Here is a 19,415-nt window from a genome sequence, read left to right as displayed (position 1 = left end):
CAAACTCATAATTTTAAATCCCGCCGCAGACCACTAATATGAATTTGGACTGGTGGTGGCTTGCTGATGTCCCATATTCCAGAGCTGGAGTAGTCACAGGAGTGGCCCTCTGGTCATCCCGGAGCAGCTGCTCCTCCACCTGGGTGCACCAGCCTGCCACGGACTGGAGGAGCTGCTCCAGGATGACCAAAAGGCCACTCCTGTGACTATTGTAGCTCTGGGATCTGGGACCGACTTTCCCACCAACGTCAGAAAGCCACCCCCGGGTCAGATTTCCCTCCCCTGCCATTAGTCTTACCTTCCAGTTCCAGCTTGCGTGGCTCTACTCAAGGTAAGGTTTATGCTCGGCCGAAGGGTGGGGGCCAGTGGGTGGGCGAGCCATGTGGGCGGCGCAGCCTTGTGTTCCCGCACAGCCTGGATCAATTGCTTTGGGAGGAGGGCTTTGGAGGGGACATTTCTCTGCGGACCACCCAAATTTTCACGCGGACCACCAGTGGTCCCCGGCCCACTGGTTGGCGACCACTTATTTAAATCATCATTTTTAAAGCACAACTGTCATCTCTGCTGTGACATTGTGTGAATGCATCAATGCAGTGCATGTTATCTCAGCTTGCAGAGTTTGGATTCATTGAATGAATGTACCAAAAATATAAATATTCCAGAATACGCAGCCTCGTGCTATGTCACTAAGCTCCGTTTCGTGCTGAATTAACTAAATTATGAATGCAGCTTAAATAGAAAACTATCTTTAGGTAGGTTTTTACTCCAAAAGCATTTTATTAAAATAAATTGATAAAAATAAAAAAAAAACCTGATTTAAATCAAAAAAATAATCCAATTTTTTTAAAAAAATCATCGATTTTTATCCACCCTGATTGGAAGCTAGCGCACCTCTAAAAAAAAGTCAGAAGGGTGGGAAAAAATTGTGGTTCAGCAATAGTACTGGGGTAAGTAAGCAGAAGGATCACCTTGAGATCTAGTGGATTCATTCTAAAGGATGACCATGGATTTGATGTGACTCTGAGCTTGGAATGAAAGGCTTCTCGTTCCTGTCCTGCAGCTCTTTTGCTGCACTGCACGATTCTTCGAAGCAAGGCGTTTCTAGCATGCTTTTGGCTTTCCAGGTGAGATGCCTCAGTTGGTTAAAGGAATGAAGCTCTTAAACCAGGCTGATCCCTGCGTGCAGATTTTGATCCAAGAGACGGGAGAGCATGTCTTAATTACTGCAGGAGAAGTCCATCTTCAACGCTGTTTGGATGACTTGAAAGAAAGGTGGGTTGTGGGAAGAATGAAATCAAACGAAGGGACCATGGTAATAATGGCTTTGATGCAGCATTATTAAGGAAGTTAGATGCACAAGAATAGCTTTATGCCAGGGTAAAAACAGAAACCCAGGTTATTCAGTGTCCCCATCAAATCAGAGACAAGTGCTACTATGACATACACTCAGTTTTTGTTTAGCGGCCAGTTAGCAACCATTCACAAATACAACTGCAATTTTTTAAAACAATCATTTTCTGACCATAGATTTACGATCCAATTTTGTGCACCTGATAACGTTCACTAGAGTGAGAGTAACACTGGCTTAGCTGTACAAGAGAATTTTGTCTGAATGAGATGGCACCAAACAGCCATCTTTGCAGAGTCTCCCTCCCTCCTTCCCTCTTTCTTTCTTTCTTTCTTTCTTTCTTTCTTTCTTTCTTTCTTTCTTTCTTTCTTTCTTTCTTTCTTTCTTTCTTTCTTTCTTTCTTCCTTCCTTCCTTCCTTCCTTCCTTCCTTCCTTCCTTCCTTCCTTCCTTCCTTCCTTCCTTCCTTCCCTCACTCCCTCCCCCTCCCTCTCCCTCCCTCTCTCTCTCTCTCTCTCTCTCACACACACACACACACACACACACACACACAGACATTTCCTTAACCTGGTCATTTGAACATGGTCACTAAGAGAGGATTGGGTCTAGTTGGAGAATCTGGAAAAGAATCTGTCCTCACACCAGTTCATTTGCCTAGTTCTCACTGCAATTAGCTGGTAATGGTTAGGATGATGACAAATAGATTGCCTTCTGACAATAAACAACATCAGGAGTGCTGCAGATTCAAAATTCAAAATAACCTTCCTGTATCCAGTGAGACCAGAAAGCCAAGCTAGAAGTAATTACTAGCCTCAGTGTGCAATAAAATGTCTTTTCTTTGTGCCCAATTTTGTAAAATCAACCATTTTCTTAGAGGTTAGTGCTCTCTTGATGGCACAGTGGGTGTTTTGATAAGAAAGTGGGAAAGAAATATTTTTAATACGATCGCCCAGACACTCGATGTTGGGCTCAAGTGGTAATGAGTGTTAACTTACCAGTGGACTTAAAACCATTGTCAGACCTGACTCGAGCTTTTTTGGGGCTTTCCGCAGGTTTGCCAGGATAGAAATCAGCGTCTCAAAGCCCATCATCCCCTTCCGAGAAACCATCACAAGACCCCCCAAAGTGGACATGGTGAACGAAGAAATCGGGAAGCAGCAGAAAGTGGCCGTCATACACCAGAGCAAGGAGGAGCAGAATAAAATCCCCGAAGGGGTCCAGGTGGATTCAGAGGGACTCATAACAATATCCACGCCAAACAAATACGCCACCCTCAGCGTACGAGCGACGCCGTTGCCGGAGGAAGTAACCCAACTGCTGGAGGAGAACAGCGAATTGATTCGGACCATAGAGCTGTTTGCCTCTTCTCTCAACGAAGACAGGAAAACCGAGGAGATGAACCAGACGATGCTGGGCCGGATACAGGAGTTCAAGGAGAAACTAGAACAAAAGCTGCAGGGCTGGAAATGGAGAAATGCCGTGGATGCCGTCTGGTCCTTTGGCCCTCGAAAATGCGGACCCAACATCTTACTGAACAGATGTGAGGGCTACCAAAGGTCTGTTTGGCAGTGCCTCGAAGGCGTCAAGCCAACCAAAGAAGCGGCTCTGCACCGGGATTTTGACAACAGCATCATCAGTGGGTTCCAGTTGGCTACGCTCTCGGGACCGATGTGTGAAGAACCACTGATGGGCGTCTGCTTTTCGGTGGAGAAATGGGACATGAGCAGATTCGCAGAGCAGGTGGTGCTCAAGAGGCAAGATTCAGAGGAAGGGAAGGCTGCGGAAGAGACCGGCGGCAGAGAGGAACCTGCCTCTCCACCAAGGAGGGGGACTCAACCCGTGTCTGAAAACGAACTGCAAGAGGACGAGAGGTGCAGCCTGAAATCGCTGTACAAGCGCAAAGGGGAGGCATCGAATGCAGACTGCTACGGCCCTTTCTCAGGCCAGCTGATTGCCACCATGAAGGAAGCGTGCCGCTACGCCATGCAGGCCAAGCCCCAGAGGCTTATGGCTGCCATGTACACCTGTGAAATTATGGCAACCGCGGAGGTCCTAGGTAACAAAGACCCAAAAATGCAACCGATATAAAGAGAGCACGGATAGTCCTTGACTTACGACTACAATTGAGCGCAAAATGTCTGTTGTTAACACTTTTAAGTGAGCTTTGCTCCCATTTTACAACCGTTCTTGCCCCAATTATTAAGTGAACCGCCGCCGTTGTTAAGTTAGTAACACGGTTGTTAAGTGAATCTGGCTTCCCCATTGATTTTGTTTATCAGAAGGTTGCAAAAGGGGATCAGATGACCCTAGGATACTGCAATGGTCGTAAATATGAGCCAGTTGCCAAGTGTCTGAATTTTAATAATTATAAGTGTGAAAAATGGTCATGTCGCTTTTCCAGTGCTTTTGCAACTTTGAACACTCACTAAACAAACGGTCGTAAGTCGAGGACTACCTGTAGTTGCTAAGGGATGACATCTGGAGGAGGAGGGTGTGGTTAGAGAGCAGAAGTCAAGCAATTTGTGTTTGCTTAGTACAGAGATCTCCATAGCTGGCTGGAGAATTCTGGGAGTTGAAGTCCACAAGTCTTAAAGTTGCCAAGTTTGGGGACCCCTGGCTTAGTACAATGTTTTTCAAACGTAGCAACTTTAAGATGTGTGGGCTTCAATTCCCAACATCCTCGTTTTGCAATAGCCAACATTTCCTGGGCAGATTATTTACCTATTTAAAGTATTAGAACCAAAAAATAATAAGTGACAGTACGTAGCTCAACATTCCCCAACCTAGTTCCCTTTCAAATATTTTGGGCCGTTGTGCCTAGAATTCCCAGGAATTGACTGATTAGCAAGTTCAATAGATCTGGATGGTGGCGAACTGATTTAATCAATTCTATTTGATACAGCCGCCCACTCCAAAAACCAAAATCAATTGGCGAAGGATGATTTATAATGTTTGTTATGAGTTATTTTTAGTTAAGTTCCCTTGTGCAATTGCTAAAATTGCGCTGTGAACAGCATTTGCTCCAACCCTGAGCATCTCCCCTCCCCAAAACCTTTTTCTGCATTCCGGATGACAGCTTGCCACAAATACTGTTTCTTGATACTTTGTCTGCTTCTTTGCCGTATATATTATTAGGCTTCCTAATTCAGTAGCGGTCTTTGCTGCTCTCCAAGCTTGCTTATTTTCTTGCAGACATTTCATTACCAAACTAGATAATATCATCAATGCTCTGATGATGTTACAGTGGAATTTTGGATCGCGAATGCTTCTGACCAAATTGGGTGACCCCAAATTGGGGTCAAAAATTTCGGAAAATGTTTGCTTCTGGTTGCGAACATATATTCAGGTGGCAGCCAAACACTCCCATCGCGATTTTCCTTGCTATTCTGACCAAGGCTTCCTGAGACCGTAATTAAGCACACGCTTACTCCAAACAACTGTTGTTTTATTTCAGTGCTGGGAATTATGTTCATTCCCAGCCCACAATGAGTCCCAAATAGTCCCTTGAGATAAGCACCCACCTTTCTCTCTGAATTGCTGCCAACAACTAAAGTGCCAAATTAACTGTAGAAAACCAATGAAAGTACAAAGTCCACACAGAGCTTCAAGGATTAATCTGAACAGAGTGAGCGACTTTGCTTCCTGCAAAGGTTTCTCTACCTTTGCCTGTCCTTTATACCTTATGGGAGGGGCAATCACCTCCAAGCCTTACTCCCGAGTCGCCCCTTTTATCTCAGCTGCTCTTGCCTTCTAGCAGCTCTGTGCACACGCACACTGGGAACAGGCTCCCCTTGTTCCTCTGCCTCGTTGCTGCCAGACTCCAGAGGCAGTACCCCACTCCCAGATGGTCCTGGCCCCATGTCTGCATCGGGTGCAGAACCCTTGTCCGAGTCCTCTCCAGACTCCTGGACTGGTCTCCATTCTTTCCCACTGTCCAATTCCACTGCTGTCTGCACAGGCTGCTGGCAAACCACAACACCTTCCGCAGCAATTTCCCCTTCTGTGCCATTTTTTTTGCTCATGCATGCGCAGTCAGTCGTGCCTCCGGTCACGACCAAATCGGGTTGCAACCAAAGTCCTGGAACGGATTACAGTCGCGACCTGAGGTTCCACTGTACTTAGTTTGGGTTATGAAATGCCTGCAACAAAGCAACCAAGTTCAGAGAGCACCAATACTCACCTTTATTGGTAACTATATCTCTGAATGGTCAAATTAGTTGGTGGGAAGGCCAATGAAATACTATCACCCATGTCTTGGCAGGTCGTGTCTATGCCGTCCTATCCAAGCGAGTCGGCCGAGTATTGCAAGAGGAGATGAAGGAAGGGACGGACATCTTTATCATCAAGGCATTATTGCCAGTAGCAGAGAGTTTTGGTTTTGCTGATGAAATCAGGAAGAGAACAAGCGGCCTGGCCAGTCCACAACTGATCTTCAGTCACTGGGAGGTATGATTTCTTTTTCAACCCCTTTATCAGTCGATGCAAGATTTCCTATGGTTGCATAATAAGGGGGAGGGGGAGGGAAGTCCGTGAAGGATGGTCAGGATTTAAAAATTTGCTATTAGATGTTATAGAGTTTTGTTGTCGGATCTGCCACAGCTTAAACCTCTAAGTAGAAATGATCCTTGGCTCCATTGATTGAGAAAGGTGTAGTTTTACTAGTGTATTGCAGTAATGCAAAGCCAGAACTGAGAATCATGTGCCAAAATTCCTAAGTTCTACTTTTCCCTCCCCTCACTGTCTTTCATCACCCACCTTGTGTAACCAATCAAGTTTAGGCACGATGTTGTAGTAACAGCCAGTCCAAGCATGCTTTGGTATGCAGCTCTCCTTCTAGCTGGGTGACCTTGAGGCAGCATCTTGATGAGATGCCGCATTTACTTTCGTTTCCCCAAGCATTCTCCCCGCTTTGTTTCCTCTCCCCACCGTTCATGGCACCGCATAGCACACACAGGCCTAAGGTGGGAGCTGACATCGGCCCTATCACATCAGTGAGTTTTGCCTGGTGGAGATCATGAGGCGGGTTATGAGCCTTGTATTAAAGATCAGGCTGTCAGCAGTGACCAGCAACAAGGGTGTCAGGGCTCCAACAAATACCCCCATTTAAATCATAAATCTGTAGCCAAACTTCCAAAACTTAAAAAGAAGATTTATTAGGAGTAAACATAGCGGCACTGCCTGGGTGTAGCCGACTCTGAGACAAACTCTAAAAAAGACCATAGAAATATTTTATGAGTTAACAAAGGGGAAAACATTGCCAAGTTCTCCTGATTATTTCTTTCCACTAAGTGTAGAAATAAGGCTTCCATTGAGAAAGATTTGTTTCCATTTTCCTCCAGAAATCCATTCCTTTCTTTCTATAGTTACCAAATGAAAAGAAAGCAGAATCGAAATATTTCCCTTATTTATCTGCTGGCAATAAAATGTAATTGTTTGATGAAATTGATTGTCAATAGATTTACAACAGAGAAAGGGAATCCTTTGTTATACCAATCAGAATTGGCTTGATGAACTTACAGCCACAAAGTGTGCTGAGGATGGATTAGAATAGATCAATTTTAAAAGATAACTGTACAATGTAGTCAAAGATATTGTGGTAGCTAAAGACGTCGTATGAAAAAGAGTTGCATTTAGCCAAAATCAGGAATCTGGTAGCATCTTTTCTGATTTAACACGTTTCATTAAAAGCTATAAACTGTCATGACTTGCTTCATCAAATGCTTCATCAAATGCTTGGAATGGCTAAACTGATGTAGGATTTAAGTTAGAATGAGATGGAGGAAGGGAATGGAAAACAGGTTGATTATGGAGATACAGTTTACCTGTGGCACAGCATGTAAGTACCTTATCAATGAACAGTTGTAAAGAGGTTAAAAACACATTGCATTTGATAATCTGTGATGTATAAATATAATTTGTTCTGTTAGTGGACTTCCCGGAGCCTTTATCAAGATCCCTATTGATGGAACTCTGAGCATAGCTGGTATTTAGTCAATGAATTAACTAGCCAGCAATGCTTGGCAAAGCTATTCTGTTTTAAATGATTGGTTTTTTTAGAAAGCTGACTATTTCTAAATGCTAAAATAGACACAGTAAATTCTAAAGCCTCTTTGTGGGATGATCAGAGCAATAAAATAAATGGATCCTGTATAATTCCCCTAGTTTTCTATCTCTTAATCATTCTTAAACTGTATTTTTCTCAAACCATGTAATTTACAATCAAGAGGTTTTTGAGTAGAAGACAGAGAAGGATCAGAGAAGAATAGAATAACACCCATTTTCTAAGATGGAATTCATTTGCAATCTATTCTCTCTCTCTCTCTCTCTCTCTCTCTCCCCTCCCCCTCCCCTCCCCCTCCCTCTCTCCCTCTTTTTTCTTTTTGAGCCCTGTGTGGAAAAAAATACAGGCATGGGTGCAAAATAATTCTTCTCCGGTAGGTCTGCTTGTAGCAATGCCTGTATTAACAAAGACAACAAAGAACGTCTTCCTAAGTGCCTTGTGTAAGACGGGGCTTCTATTTGTGGATGTCACACTTCTTCTGGCATTAGAATTGACCCTCTAACTTAAATCCCCCCTCCCCTTTCTTCCATTTCTATTTGCTTGACTGGCACTAAGGAAAACAATAGCAGGCAGGGTTTATTAAAAATAGGACAGCTGCTTTTGCCATCATCCTCGAGGGATCTGAATACTCTCCCGATCTTCTTTTTCTTAAGCACCATTTGGAATTCTGCAGAGTTGACATTTCCAGTGAATATCATTCAGTTGGAAGGGATGGGAATTTCTCATACCCCACCAGGAAGCTGGCTAGTTTGCTTGCTTTCTCTCCCTCTCTCTCCCTCTCCCTCCCTCCCTCTTTCTTTCTTTCTTTCTTTCTTTCTTTCTTTCTTTCTTTCTTTCTTTCTTTCTTTCTTTCTTTCTTTCTTTCTTTCTTTTTCTTTCTTTCTTTCTTTCTTTCTTTCTTTCTTTCTTTTCTTTCTTTCTTTCTTTTTCTTTCTTTCTTTCTTTCTTTCTTTCTTTCTTTCTTTCTTCCTTTCCTTTTCTTTCTTTCTTTCTTTCTTTCTTTCTTTCCACCAAGTGACTTTATCTAGACAAGGTTAAGGCCACAGCTACACAGTCATCCATCTCTGGGGAATTTTCTCTGTCACTCATTCCCCCTAACAAAGAGGGCCAGCGTTAGAGCACATCCAGGCCCTATATAGAGGCATATGAAACTTCTTTATAATGTGGCGGGATTTATTTATTTTATTTATTTATTACATTTGTATGCCGCCCATCTCCCCTATAAGATGACTCTGGGCCGTCTACCTGTTCCTTTCTTGTCAAATGTTTCATTGCTACATATATCCCTTCCAGAATCAAAGCATTGTTTGTTTGTTTAATTTCCCATCTTTGTTATTTTTATATAAATAGCTCAAGGTGGCAAACAGTCCAAGTATACCTTTCCTTATAATAACAACCCTGTGAGGTGAGTTGGACTGAGATAGAATGACTGACTGAAGTTCACCTAGTTAGTTTTCATGCCTAAGGTGGGACTAGAACTCACCAGCTCTTGGTGATTGGCCCTAAATCACCCAGCTAGTTTTCAGCCCTAAGGAAGGACTAGAACTCACCGTCTCCTGGTTTTTAGCCTGGTGCTTTAATCACTGGACCAAACAAACAAAGATACTTATGATTGTAATCATACATGACAACATAATGCAATGAAAAGTAACCATAAAGTTAAAATACAGGGCAAAAAAATAAGGAAGCTTCCCCATAAAATTTTGATTAAAATATAACTCTCTTAAATGTTTACCTTTCATTGCAATATTAGTATATTCTATAAATAACATAAGGCTAATCGTAAAACTACCACTAAGCCCAAAAACTAAAAAACAACCCATTGTCTTTCTAAGTTTAAAAGATGATAAAATAAAAACTGATTGATAGCTGTCATGGAGAACTCTGTAGCTTTTGTAGCAGTGATTTTTTTTTATCAATCCAGTTTTTTATTCTTAATAAATCACAGAAAATGAATTCAAAGCCAGATATAGATGTAATTCAGGGAAAAGATGATATCTTACCGCAGTGCAGTTGTGTAACGTTGTAAATTATCAATAATCCATAACCCTATTATTAATTTTAGCAAATTTAACTGTATCTGTCAAAAGTGCATCATGGATGCATGGAGCTCATTCAGTTATCTACTTGATTGCAAAATCCTGATATCTATAACTCATGTTGGGCCACTAGTCATAGGATATCAGAATTTAATTTGGGTCCATGATTTAATACCATTTTGACGTTGTATAATTTATTATTTCCTGTTTCTTGAAAATTTACTTTCTTTAGCTGTTTTCCACTGCTTGGTTGGTTTAAATATACTGCCAGCTATCAGATTTTATTATAAGCTCATTGTTATTCTTCCTTTTAATAAACTTGTGTTTTGTAGGGAGATTTTATGCTACAGATAGCTGATTTTTTTTTTATCAATTCCTGAGCTTCTTATACTTGGCTGTGATATAGACTTGCTCACAGATTAACAACAGCCTTTGCATTATTTTTATGGGAGGATAAATTACAGTAGGGGACACAGTGGCTCAGGGAAGATAAATTACAATAGGAAGCACAGTGGCTCAGTGGTTAAAGACACCGAGTTTTTCAGCTGGAGAGCTGACAGCCCGGGTTTGAGATCCAAGCACCATGCAACAGTGTGAGCTCCTCCTGTTCCTTGTTTCAGCTCCTGCCCACCTGGCAGTGTAAAACATTCAAATGCGAGTAGATAAATAGGTACCACTTTGATGGGAAAGTAACAGTGTTCCATGCATCCCAGCATTTAGTCATGCTGGCCACATGACCACGGAAGTGTCTTTGGACAACACTGGCTCCCTAGGCTAAGAAACGGAGATGAGGACCTCCCCCTAGAATCGGACATGACTAGACAAGGAAACCTTTACCTTTTACGTTATAGTAGCTATGGTAGAAAGTGATTCTTTGACCAATATCTGTGCAGGTTCTTTTAATAATAGTCTGATGAAACATATATTTTCTCGTTATCATTGTGCATTTAGGAGGATATGGCGAGTGGTGTGGTCGCCTAGAGGTGGAGCGCTCGCCTCACAATCAGGAGGCTGTGAGTTTGATCCTAGGTAGAAGCAGATATTTCTCTCTCTGGGCACACAGAATATATCTGCTGCATATATCTCCGCATCGGCAACAGGAAGGGCATCTGGCCAATAAACACTCAGCTCCACTCAGTAGCCCAGACTCCACCCCGCAAGGGATTATGGGGTTATTTAAAGGGGATGATGGTTTAGGAGGATATGGCACTGTTGATCAGGTAAAAGAGAACTGAACCTTTTTGTTAAGATACAGATCTGAGGTTTTTCCCGTGATCATTTCTAGATTTTATACGGAGGGTAGGCTTAATGTCTTTCAGTCAGAAGAGTAACGGGCCCCCTTTTTCATATATTGTGTTTTCTTTCTTTTTTTTGTTTGTGAGTTTTTGCCTGTCATGCTTTCTCTAAACATCTGGTTTCAACAAATCTGGAGAACTTGACTAAGCGCGAGATCCAAGGCCAGGATTTCATCAAGCATAAATAAATTTCACTGGGGAATCTCATGTGGCGAGAGTGAATTGGAATAACCACATAGCACACATAGAGATCATAAAAGTAGATATGTGTGGTTAAGTCTGTCCATGCTTTGGAAAGCTGTTTGCTGGTTATTTTATTTTACTTTCCCCATCACCTTTTAGCACCTTTTAACAGCAGTATACCAAAGAGAAACATGACTGCAGTATCTCTCTGAAGAGGCTTGGTGAGTGACAGCTGACCTGGTTTTATAGATACCTGGATATGGTTTTAATTAATCCTTTTTGTTAGCAATGTATTTGCCTGCTCTTCCATAGTGTGTACAGCTAGTCCTCGACTTACAACAGTTCATTTAATGACCGTTCAAAGTTACAACGGCACTGAAAAAAGTGACTCATGACCGGTTTTCACACTTGTGACCGTTGCATCATCCCATGATCCCATGATCAAAATTTGGACGCTTGGCAACTGGTTCATCTTTATGACAGTCGCAGGGATCCCCTTTGGCTGCCTTCTGACAAGCAAAGTCAACGGAGAACCCAGATTTCACTTAACAATCATGGGACCAGCTTAACAACTGCAGTGATTCACCTAACAGATATGATTTTCGCCCAATTGTGGTCGAAGCCAAGGACCACCTGTACATTTTGCTTATAATTTCACTCTAATTAGCCTTAACCAGGAAAGGCAAGATTTAAGCAAGTTTAAACCACTCCTCCCAAAGTCTGTCACTCCCATCATCCCCTGCCTGGAAGAGCGACGTCCAGAAAACAGAGTGATGGGTCAAATTGGTTGGGTAAATAATCAGAGTTGTAGAAATTCATAAACTCTGGGCCTGTTTTGCAAGGAAGGGAAACTTATTATTCCTGAAATTGGGGATACAATCTATGCATATGTCAGGTTTTTTTTAAATGCACACTTTTTGTCTTGTTTAGTTTTGCTTTGTCCCCCCCCTTTTTTTTTTTCGAGTTTATACTTTAACGTTGTGAATAAAAATAAAAATTATTGAACAAGAAGGGCTCCCCCAGGATCCCCATTTGGTTAGCACCACTTTAGGTTATAAGCAGAAAGTGAGATAGTTTTGGCTCCTCCGAGAGAAAAGTCAACGTACAACCCTGCCAGCAGAGTTGAATTAGAAACAGATACCCTGGAGGGCCAAGGGGCAGCCTATGGCTTTCATTTTTGACTCTCTGCTGCTGTACACATTGGAGTATTGGAGGCTGATCGGTCTTCTCAGCGAAAGAGGAGCTGCGTCCCGGGACCATTTTCCTTTGCCCCTGTTCCAAAACCAACGCCAAGAAGCTCTCGCTCGCTCTCTCCTTCACCCTCTCTCCTAGGCAGCCTCATTTTGCAGGTTTGTTACACACACCGCACTCAGTCGCTCAGAAACCTCAGCAAACCCTTCCGCAGAAATTCACACTTGCCTGTGTCTCTCCGGGATTCCTGTATCCTCTCCAAGCTACACAGCCAAGGACAGCTCTCCCCAGCCGGTTGGCTTCCACTCCAGATGTGATCAGACTAAACCCCCTGACTTTCACGCTGAGCATTCTGGGGGGCTTTCTTTGTCTCCCTCTCTCTTTCTTTCTCTCTCTCTCTCTCTCTCTTCAGTCGACTCTGTTTTTATAGGGCAGACTTCAAATAAGTCCTGGCTGTGCGCAAGATATGAAGCAATACTCGAGGGCAGGAAAATGGAGATAAAAAGAGTGAAACGAAATCAGCAGTGGCAGCCGATGTAGGAAATGGCAGGTTGAGGAAAGCTGGTAGATAGGTCAAGGAGAAGCTCCTTGGAGTTCTGCTTTCAAGTCTTTAGATTTTGTTTATCCTCTGGCTGCCCAACTGGAGAATTATTGTAATTTTCAAACTGTTGTTCCTTTGATTAAACTGCTCTTCATAACAAAGGTAAAGGTTTACACCATCAAGTCGTGTCTGATTCTAGAAGGTGACGGTCATCTCCCGTTTCTTAGCCGAGGGAGACAGCATTGTCCAAAGATGCTTCAGTGGTCATGTGGCCAGCATGACTATATGCCAAGGCGCACGGAGTGCTGTTACCTCCCCACCGAAGTGGTACCTATTTGTCTACTTGCATGTGCATGCTTTCGAATTGCTAGGATGGCAGGAGCTGGAGCCTGGAATGGGAGCTCACTCCGTCACGCGGTGCTCAGGTCTTGAACTGCCAACCTTCCAGTCAACAAGGCCAACACTCCTCTTAATCACTCTTCCTCTTTTCTCAGGTCATTTCAGACGATCCGTTTTGGGTACCCACCACCGAGGAGGAGTATTTGCACTTTGGGGAGAAGGCCGATTCCGAGAATCAGGCTCGCAAGTACATGAATGCTGTGAGGAAGCGGAAGGGATTGTATGTAGAAGAGAAAATTGTGGAACACGCTGAGAAGCAGAGGACTCTCAGTAGAAACAAATAACTTCTTGGCTTTCCCTTTTCTTTCCTTAAAAACAGGCCAATTCTCTTCTGTCCAGAGGTTCAGAAAAGTCACCTTGGAGGTGCTGAGCTCCATGGCTTTCCTAACCCTCGGTTGTCTGTGGCTCGAGTTTGAATAAACCGAAGCTTTCTATTTTCCTTCTGGTGGACTTCCAAACTTTCTGCCTTCTGGAAACACTTTTCACGTCAACTCAGCCGGCCAAGGAATGTCTGCAGAACTGCCACAGAATCCCCACATAAGCCTGGGGTGGTAGGTCTGCCCTCTTTTGTCAGATTAAATCAAGTCAAAACAGTAACCGATGGGAAAAAAGTACCCTTGATCCATCAGCAGCGTTTTAGAAATAAGATTGCAACTAAAGTGGTTTTTATCTTTTTTTAAAGGCAGTTGTTAGTCAATACCATTTGAACAGTCACTTTTGGGACGCTTCTCCTACCATGAGGCCTGCACTATTTGTGCAGTCTAAAAAACAAAATACGTTTCTGATGAGAATTATTTCATTGCACATACAGATGTATTTATTTAACAGAATAACAGAGTGGGAAGGGGGCCTTGGAGGTCTTCTAGTCCAATTCCCGCTTGTTCTGACCAAGGCTTCCGAGACCGTAATTACGCACATGCTTATTTTAAGAAGAAGTCTTGTTTTATTGCAACACTAGGAATTATTTTCATTCCCAGCCAGTAATGAATCTCAAACAGTCCCTCGAGATAAGCACCCAGCTGTCTTTCCTGTGAAGTGCTGCCAATAACAGAAGTGTCAAATAAACTAGAACAAAAACCAACCGAAGTACAAAGAACTTCAAGAATGACTCTGAACCGAATGAATGACTTTGCTTCCTGCAAAGGTTTCATCATCTTGGCCTGTCCCTTATACCTCATGGGAGGGCCAATCATCTCCCAGCCTTACTCCTTTTGTTTCAGCTGCTCTCACCTTCTAGCAGCTCTGTGCGCACACACGCACTGGGAACAGGCTCCCCTGGGTCCTCTGCTTCGCTGCTGCCAGACTCTGAAGGCAGCACCCCACTCCCAGATGGTTCTGGCCCCATCCCTGCATCAGACGGAGGACCCTCGTCCGAGTCCTCTCCAGACTCCCGGACTGATCCCCTTTCTCCCCCACTGTCCGATTCCACTGCCATCTACACAGGCTGCCAGCAAACCACAACACCACTCAAGTGGGAGACCCTATACCGTTCTGGGCAAATGGCAGTCGGTTCTCTTCTTAAAGACCTCCAGTGATGGAGAACCCACAACTTCTTAAGACAAGCCATTCCTCTGATCGATTGTTCTCACCGTCAGTGAATTTCTCCTTCGTTCTAGGTTGGTTCTCTTCTTGATTAATGTCCTTCCATTGCTTCTTGTTCTGCCTTCAGGTGTTTTGGAGAATAAATAGACCCCCTCATCTTTGTGATAGCCCCTTAGATATTGGAACACTGCTTCATGGGGATTTTCGTTTGTTTGTATTTATGCGTAATGGAGATATTTTTATCCCATCCTTCTGATTCAGACACCACTCACCCCAGCTAGTTGATTTCAAACAGCATGAAATTAACAGCTTTTTAAAAAAAGAACAAAATAACATTTTTAAAAATACAGAAAGTTTCAACAGGAATGAAAATAAAGAGAGGGCAGATAAATATATTCAAGGATAATGTATGTTCCCGTTATTACTCAATTAGATAACATCATCAGCGTACATGAAACCTCTACAAGAAAACAATGAGCACCAAAGATCTTTCATTTTGAACCCGGAGCTGCAGATATTCTGCTTTATCAGTAATTTAAAGAGTTAAAGCCCCAACACATGTGGAAGGCACTAGTCAGAGAGTGATTTCCTTCCTCTCAAAGAGACGGCTTGCGCTCATTGTGCGATTGCCACCATATTCTTTAAATGACACCAAGTGACACCAACCCTGTTCAGTTGATTCCCTGAACCCGGTATTGGAAATGCAAATCCGGTTGTCTTGGCTGGGTTCTCATTTAAGGAAGTGGCTCAGTTTTTCAAAACGCCCCAGCCTGGGAAGGATTTCTCAGATAGTCAAGCTTTTGTAACGGCTCTTCCCATGCAACAAACTCAGCCTTGAATCAACCCAGCTTCTTCTGCTTTCTATTTTTAAAATCACTTTTCATTAGTCGGATACAACACCTTCTATGCATGTGGCATTTCTCAAGGAGCTGATTTGACAGGTGCCTCTCCCTAGAGACTTCCAAGCTAAAATAGCACAGGAAAAATAACAGTAGAAAGGTAGGAGGGAGGTTGGAAATTGAGAACAACGTACAGCTATTTTGGTTACCTGTATTTTGATTTCGTTACTTCTCGATCGGCGGACACGAAGGGGAACGGCTCAGTTTTCTGTTGTATTTTTGCCAAAGAACATCTATAATGAACAGTGTCCTTGATTAACCCTTCTTTAAATGTGGATTGGATTCCAGGGAGCACATCACAAAGGGTTACATTACAAAGAATTCCGAGTATTGAATATTCTTTCCTTTTTACAGATTTACATCTTGGCTTCCGGGGATTAGCCTTTGTATTTTAAGGCATAGGACAGTGGTGGCTAACCTCCTATGCCAAAAATTGTGCACGTGCCAGTACCCAGAATGCAATGTGCGCCCCCTTCCCCACTCCCCCTCTGCATGCGTGTGCAATACCCCACCCCACCCCCTTACCTGCACTGCGCCTCACAGCTGATTTTTTTGGTTTGACAGGAAGTGACGAAACGGGCCTATAATTCGGCCTGAAAAGCCTTGCAGACGCTTTTTCCAAGCCTCTGGGAGGCCGAAAAAGGCCTCAAACCAACCCAAAAAATCAGCTGTGAGGTGCGCACATGCGCAGTGATGTGAGTTTGCCTGCGGCTTGCATGCCAGCACAAATGGCTCTGCGTGCCACTTATGGCCATCACAGGCATAGGACCTGCATCACAAGAACTTGAAACTGAAATTTGTGAAAACGTAGTGGAAACTGATATTCTCAGGAAACCTGGCAAAAATCACATTCAGTTTTCTTTCTGCAGAATCATAGCATGCCTATGTCACAGTGCAGGTAGTCCTTGACTTACAACCATTCATTTCGTGACCGAAGTTACAACGGCACCAGGGAAAAAAGTGACTTATGACCGTTTTTCACACTGATGACAGTTGCTCACACACACACACACACACACACACACACACACACACAATGGTGATCAAAATTCAGCCATTTGGCAACTGGCATGTATTTTTTAATGTTGGCTGCAGTGTCCTGGGGCTCAAGGGATCCCCTTTTGCGACCTTCTGACAAGCAAAGTCAATGGGGAAGCCAGATTCACTTAACAGCGGTGCTACTAGTGCACAACTGCATTGATTCACTTAACAACCATGGCAAGAAAGATCATAAAATGGGGCAAAACTCACTTAACAACTGTCTCACTTGGCAACAGAAATTTGGGGCTCAGTTGTGGTCATAAGTTTAGGACTACCTATAGTTAATAAGCTTAGGTGGGTTGCATTGGGGTCCAAAGCAGAGGTGGGTATTCAGCAGGTTCTGACCAGTTTTGGACAACCGGTAGCGGAAATCTTGAGTAGTTCAGAGAACCGACAAATCTGACCTCTGACTGGCCCTGCCCCCATCTATTCTCTGCCTCCCAAGTCACAGCTGATTGGCTGGGCCTTCTTTGGTTTCCCTGCACAGGAGAACAGAGCTGGAAAGTAGGTTAGTGGGGTAGGAAAGGAATGGGATTTTATAGTATCCTTCCCCTGCCACGCCCACCAAGCCACGCCCACCACTGGTCCAAAGTTTGCTGGAAATGTTTAGCTGGCTCTTCAAATGGCTAACAAAAGGACATCAATATGTTGATGGTCAGATCTTTTAGACAATACCCAGAGCCTGGATACACAACAGATCTGAGTGGACACAGTTCGCAAAATGACAATAGTCTTGAAAAAGTTACCGGGCACAAAATCCAAGTTCAACTAATGTCTCCCCAAACCAACCTTCCAGCCTGCCAGTGTTGTTGCTAGTCAACTTTAAAAGTGGGAGGAGTCAAGATTTTGGCCTTTTTCCTGCCACTTCCATTTTCATATTGCCTTTTGGTGATGTGGTTGCCGATTAGGAAATGGCAGGATTGGGTGTAATGGTCCCTAGGTGTCTGGCACAAGCTGTCAGAGCCACTCATAATTAGCTAAAGTCAGCAACTTTATTGATTACTGCCAATGTTACAAGAATCTCACCAGACTGCTTGCCTTCCCCTGGGAACAACCAGAGAAGGCTTCATGGATCTTGGAAGAAGTCAAATGTACGTCATCTATGATCAAAGCTAGTTCCCTGCTTGACTCTTCCTTCCAGTCTAGTTAGCTATTTCTCAACAACAAGAGTTCTTAGGTGATCAAATTCAGGGGAAAATATATTTGTTTGAAGACTGGAGAGGTATAAAAAAGTCCAGATGGCTGCATGATTGAATCCTGCCCCAGTTGTTAAGTACATAAAAAGGGATTGGGGCATCGATTGCAGTCACCGTTTTGATTTGGTTTTTAGTCCATTTCTCTGCAGGCACCCTGGAAGAGACAGGATCGTCTCTATCCAAAATCAGCATCTTTGATTTTTTCTTCTCCTCCCTTATAAAACTATGACTAAACTAAGAAGACCAGGCTAGAGGAACCGTGAAAAGTTTTAATGGCAAAACATTATCACCATTATCTGATCCCGAACTGCTGCCTTTATTTGTTCAATTTAACGCTTGATTAAAACGTTCTCCAGCAGCTGAAACAGAAGAAGAAAACGGCATCTGTGTGCTTTTCACCCCTTTATTTTCAAAATAGGAGCCACACGGCAGGATTTTAAATTGTGAGCTTTTAAAGAGTTCCACAGCTCCCATTTGCTGGGCAGCCAATTTGAGGGCCGAGTTGATCTTGTAATCAACTGGAAGGGTGGGGGGGAAATTGCCCACGGAAACTGGATTACTCCAAAGGATCAGTTCCGTTCTCTCGTTCGCTTACCGGAAAACATATCCTCTTCTAGAAAGGTATTTTCATAAATCTGTGACTCTGCCTCACTAAATTACACAGTTTTTCATGAATAGCATATATTATGGTCCCTACATGAGAAGCAGTGGTGGGATTCAAATTTTTTTTACTACAGGTTCTGTGGGCATGGCTTGGTGGACATGGCATGGTTTGTTGTGTGTGGCAGGGGAAGGTTAGTGCAAAATCCCCATCCCCATCCCACTAACCTACTTTCCAGCTCCGTTCTCCTGTGCAGGGCAACCAAAGAAGACCCAGCCAATCAGCTGGTACTCAGGAGGTGGAGAATAGATGGGGGCGGGGTCAGTCAGAGGTGGCATTTGCCGGTTCTCCAAACTACTCAAAATTTCCGCTGCTGGTTCTCCAGAACTGGTCAGAACCTGCTGAATATACCACCTCTGATGAGAAGCCTTCATTTACTGTGTAATTCAGTTCTGGTTTCCTTAAAAGCAGGTGAATCCATTTTCTGGACCCTCCCACTTGCAGGTTGGTTTTAGCAGAATTGAATGTACAGGAATATCACTGACAGGTAGTCCCTGACTTGCAACCACAAATTTCCATTGGTAAGCAAGATTTAAGTGAGTTTTGCCCCATTTTACGAACTTGCCACGGTTGTAAGTTGAGGACGTCCTGTAAAAGGGCCATGCAATGCGTCAGACAGGACTTGATGCAATTGAAAAGATGCCGGAGTTTCAGCCGCTTGCAGGAAAAAGGATGGAGCTGCTCTAAGGATTTGCAAGCAGATGCTTTATATCCTCTGAAGCATCTTGAAGAAATTTAATGTGCACAGCCTTGGAGTCTCTTTAGATGCTGCTAAAACTGTTGATGGCCACACTAAACATGGCACTTTCAATCTCTGCAAGCTGCAAAACTGTTTCCCTTTAAATTAATTGGGAAATAATTTTAATGTTTAAATGTTTTTAAAGAGATATGGAACAAGACACATTAGGGGAGCAAGACTGAAGAAAGTCTATGCCTCTGGGCCGAAGCATTAGAAGCCCACTTTGTTTACTTTTGGATGCGTATAAAATTCTAGATTTTAAAAACAGAATCCATGGAATGT

The 19,415-nt window shown here is 43.3% G+C and overlaps 1 protein-coding gene across 2 annotated transcripts in view; it reads left to right on the top strand.

Annotated features, from left to right (window-relative positions):
* Window positions 1-13,494, top strand: part of EFL1 (elongation factor like GTPase 1) — a 61,256-nt gene extending 47,762 nt beyond the window's left edge. For both annotated transcript variants that reach the window (XM_026709567.2, XM_087941383.1), the window contains exons 17-20: window positions 1,125-1,272; window positions 2,399-3,402; window positions 5,608-5,792; window positions 13,151-13,494. In XM_026709567.2, coding sequence (XP_026565352.2) covers window positions 1,125-1,272; window positions 2,399-3,402; window positions 5,608-5,792; window positions 13,151-13,339 — 1,526 coding nt within the window. In that variant the 3' untranslated portion in view covers window positions 13,340-13,494. The remainder of the gene's footprint in view (window positions 1-1,124; window positions 1,273-2,398; window positions 3,403-5,607; window positions 5,793-13,150) is intronic.
* Window positions 13,495-19,415: the final 5,921 nt, after the last annotated feature.

Source organism: Pseudonaja textilis, chromosome 13 (assembly GCF_049901715.1).
Source record: "Pseudonaja textilis isolate UNSWEBS1 chromosome 13, rPseTex1.2, whole genome shotgun sequence".
NCBI classification, from domain to species: Eukaryota; Metazoa; Chordata; class Lepidosauria; order Squamata; family Elapidae; genus Pseudonaja; species Pseudonaja textilis.
This window is presented reverse-complemented; position numbering and strand designations above follow the sequence as displayed.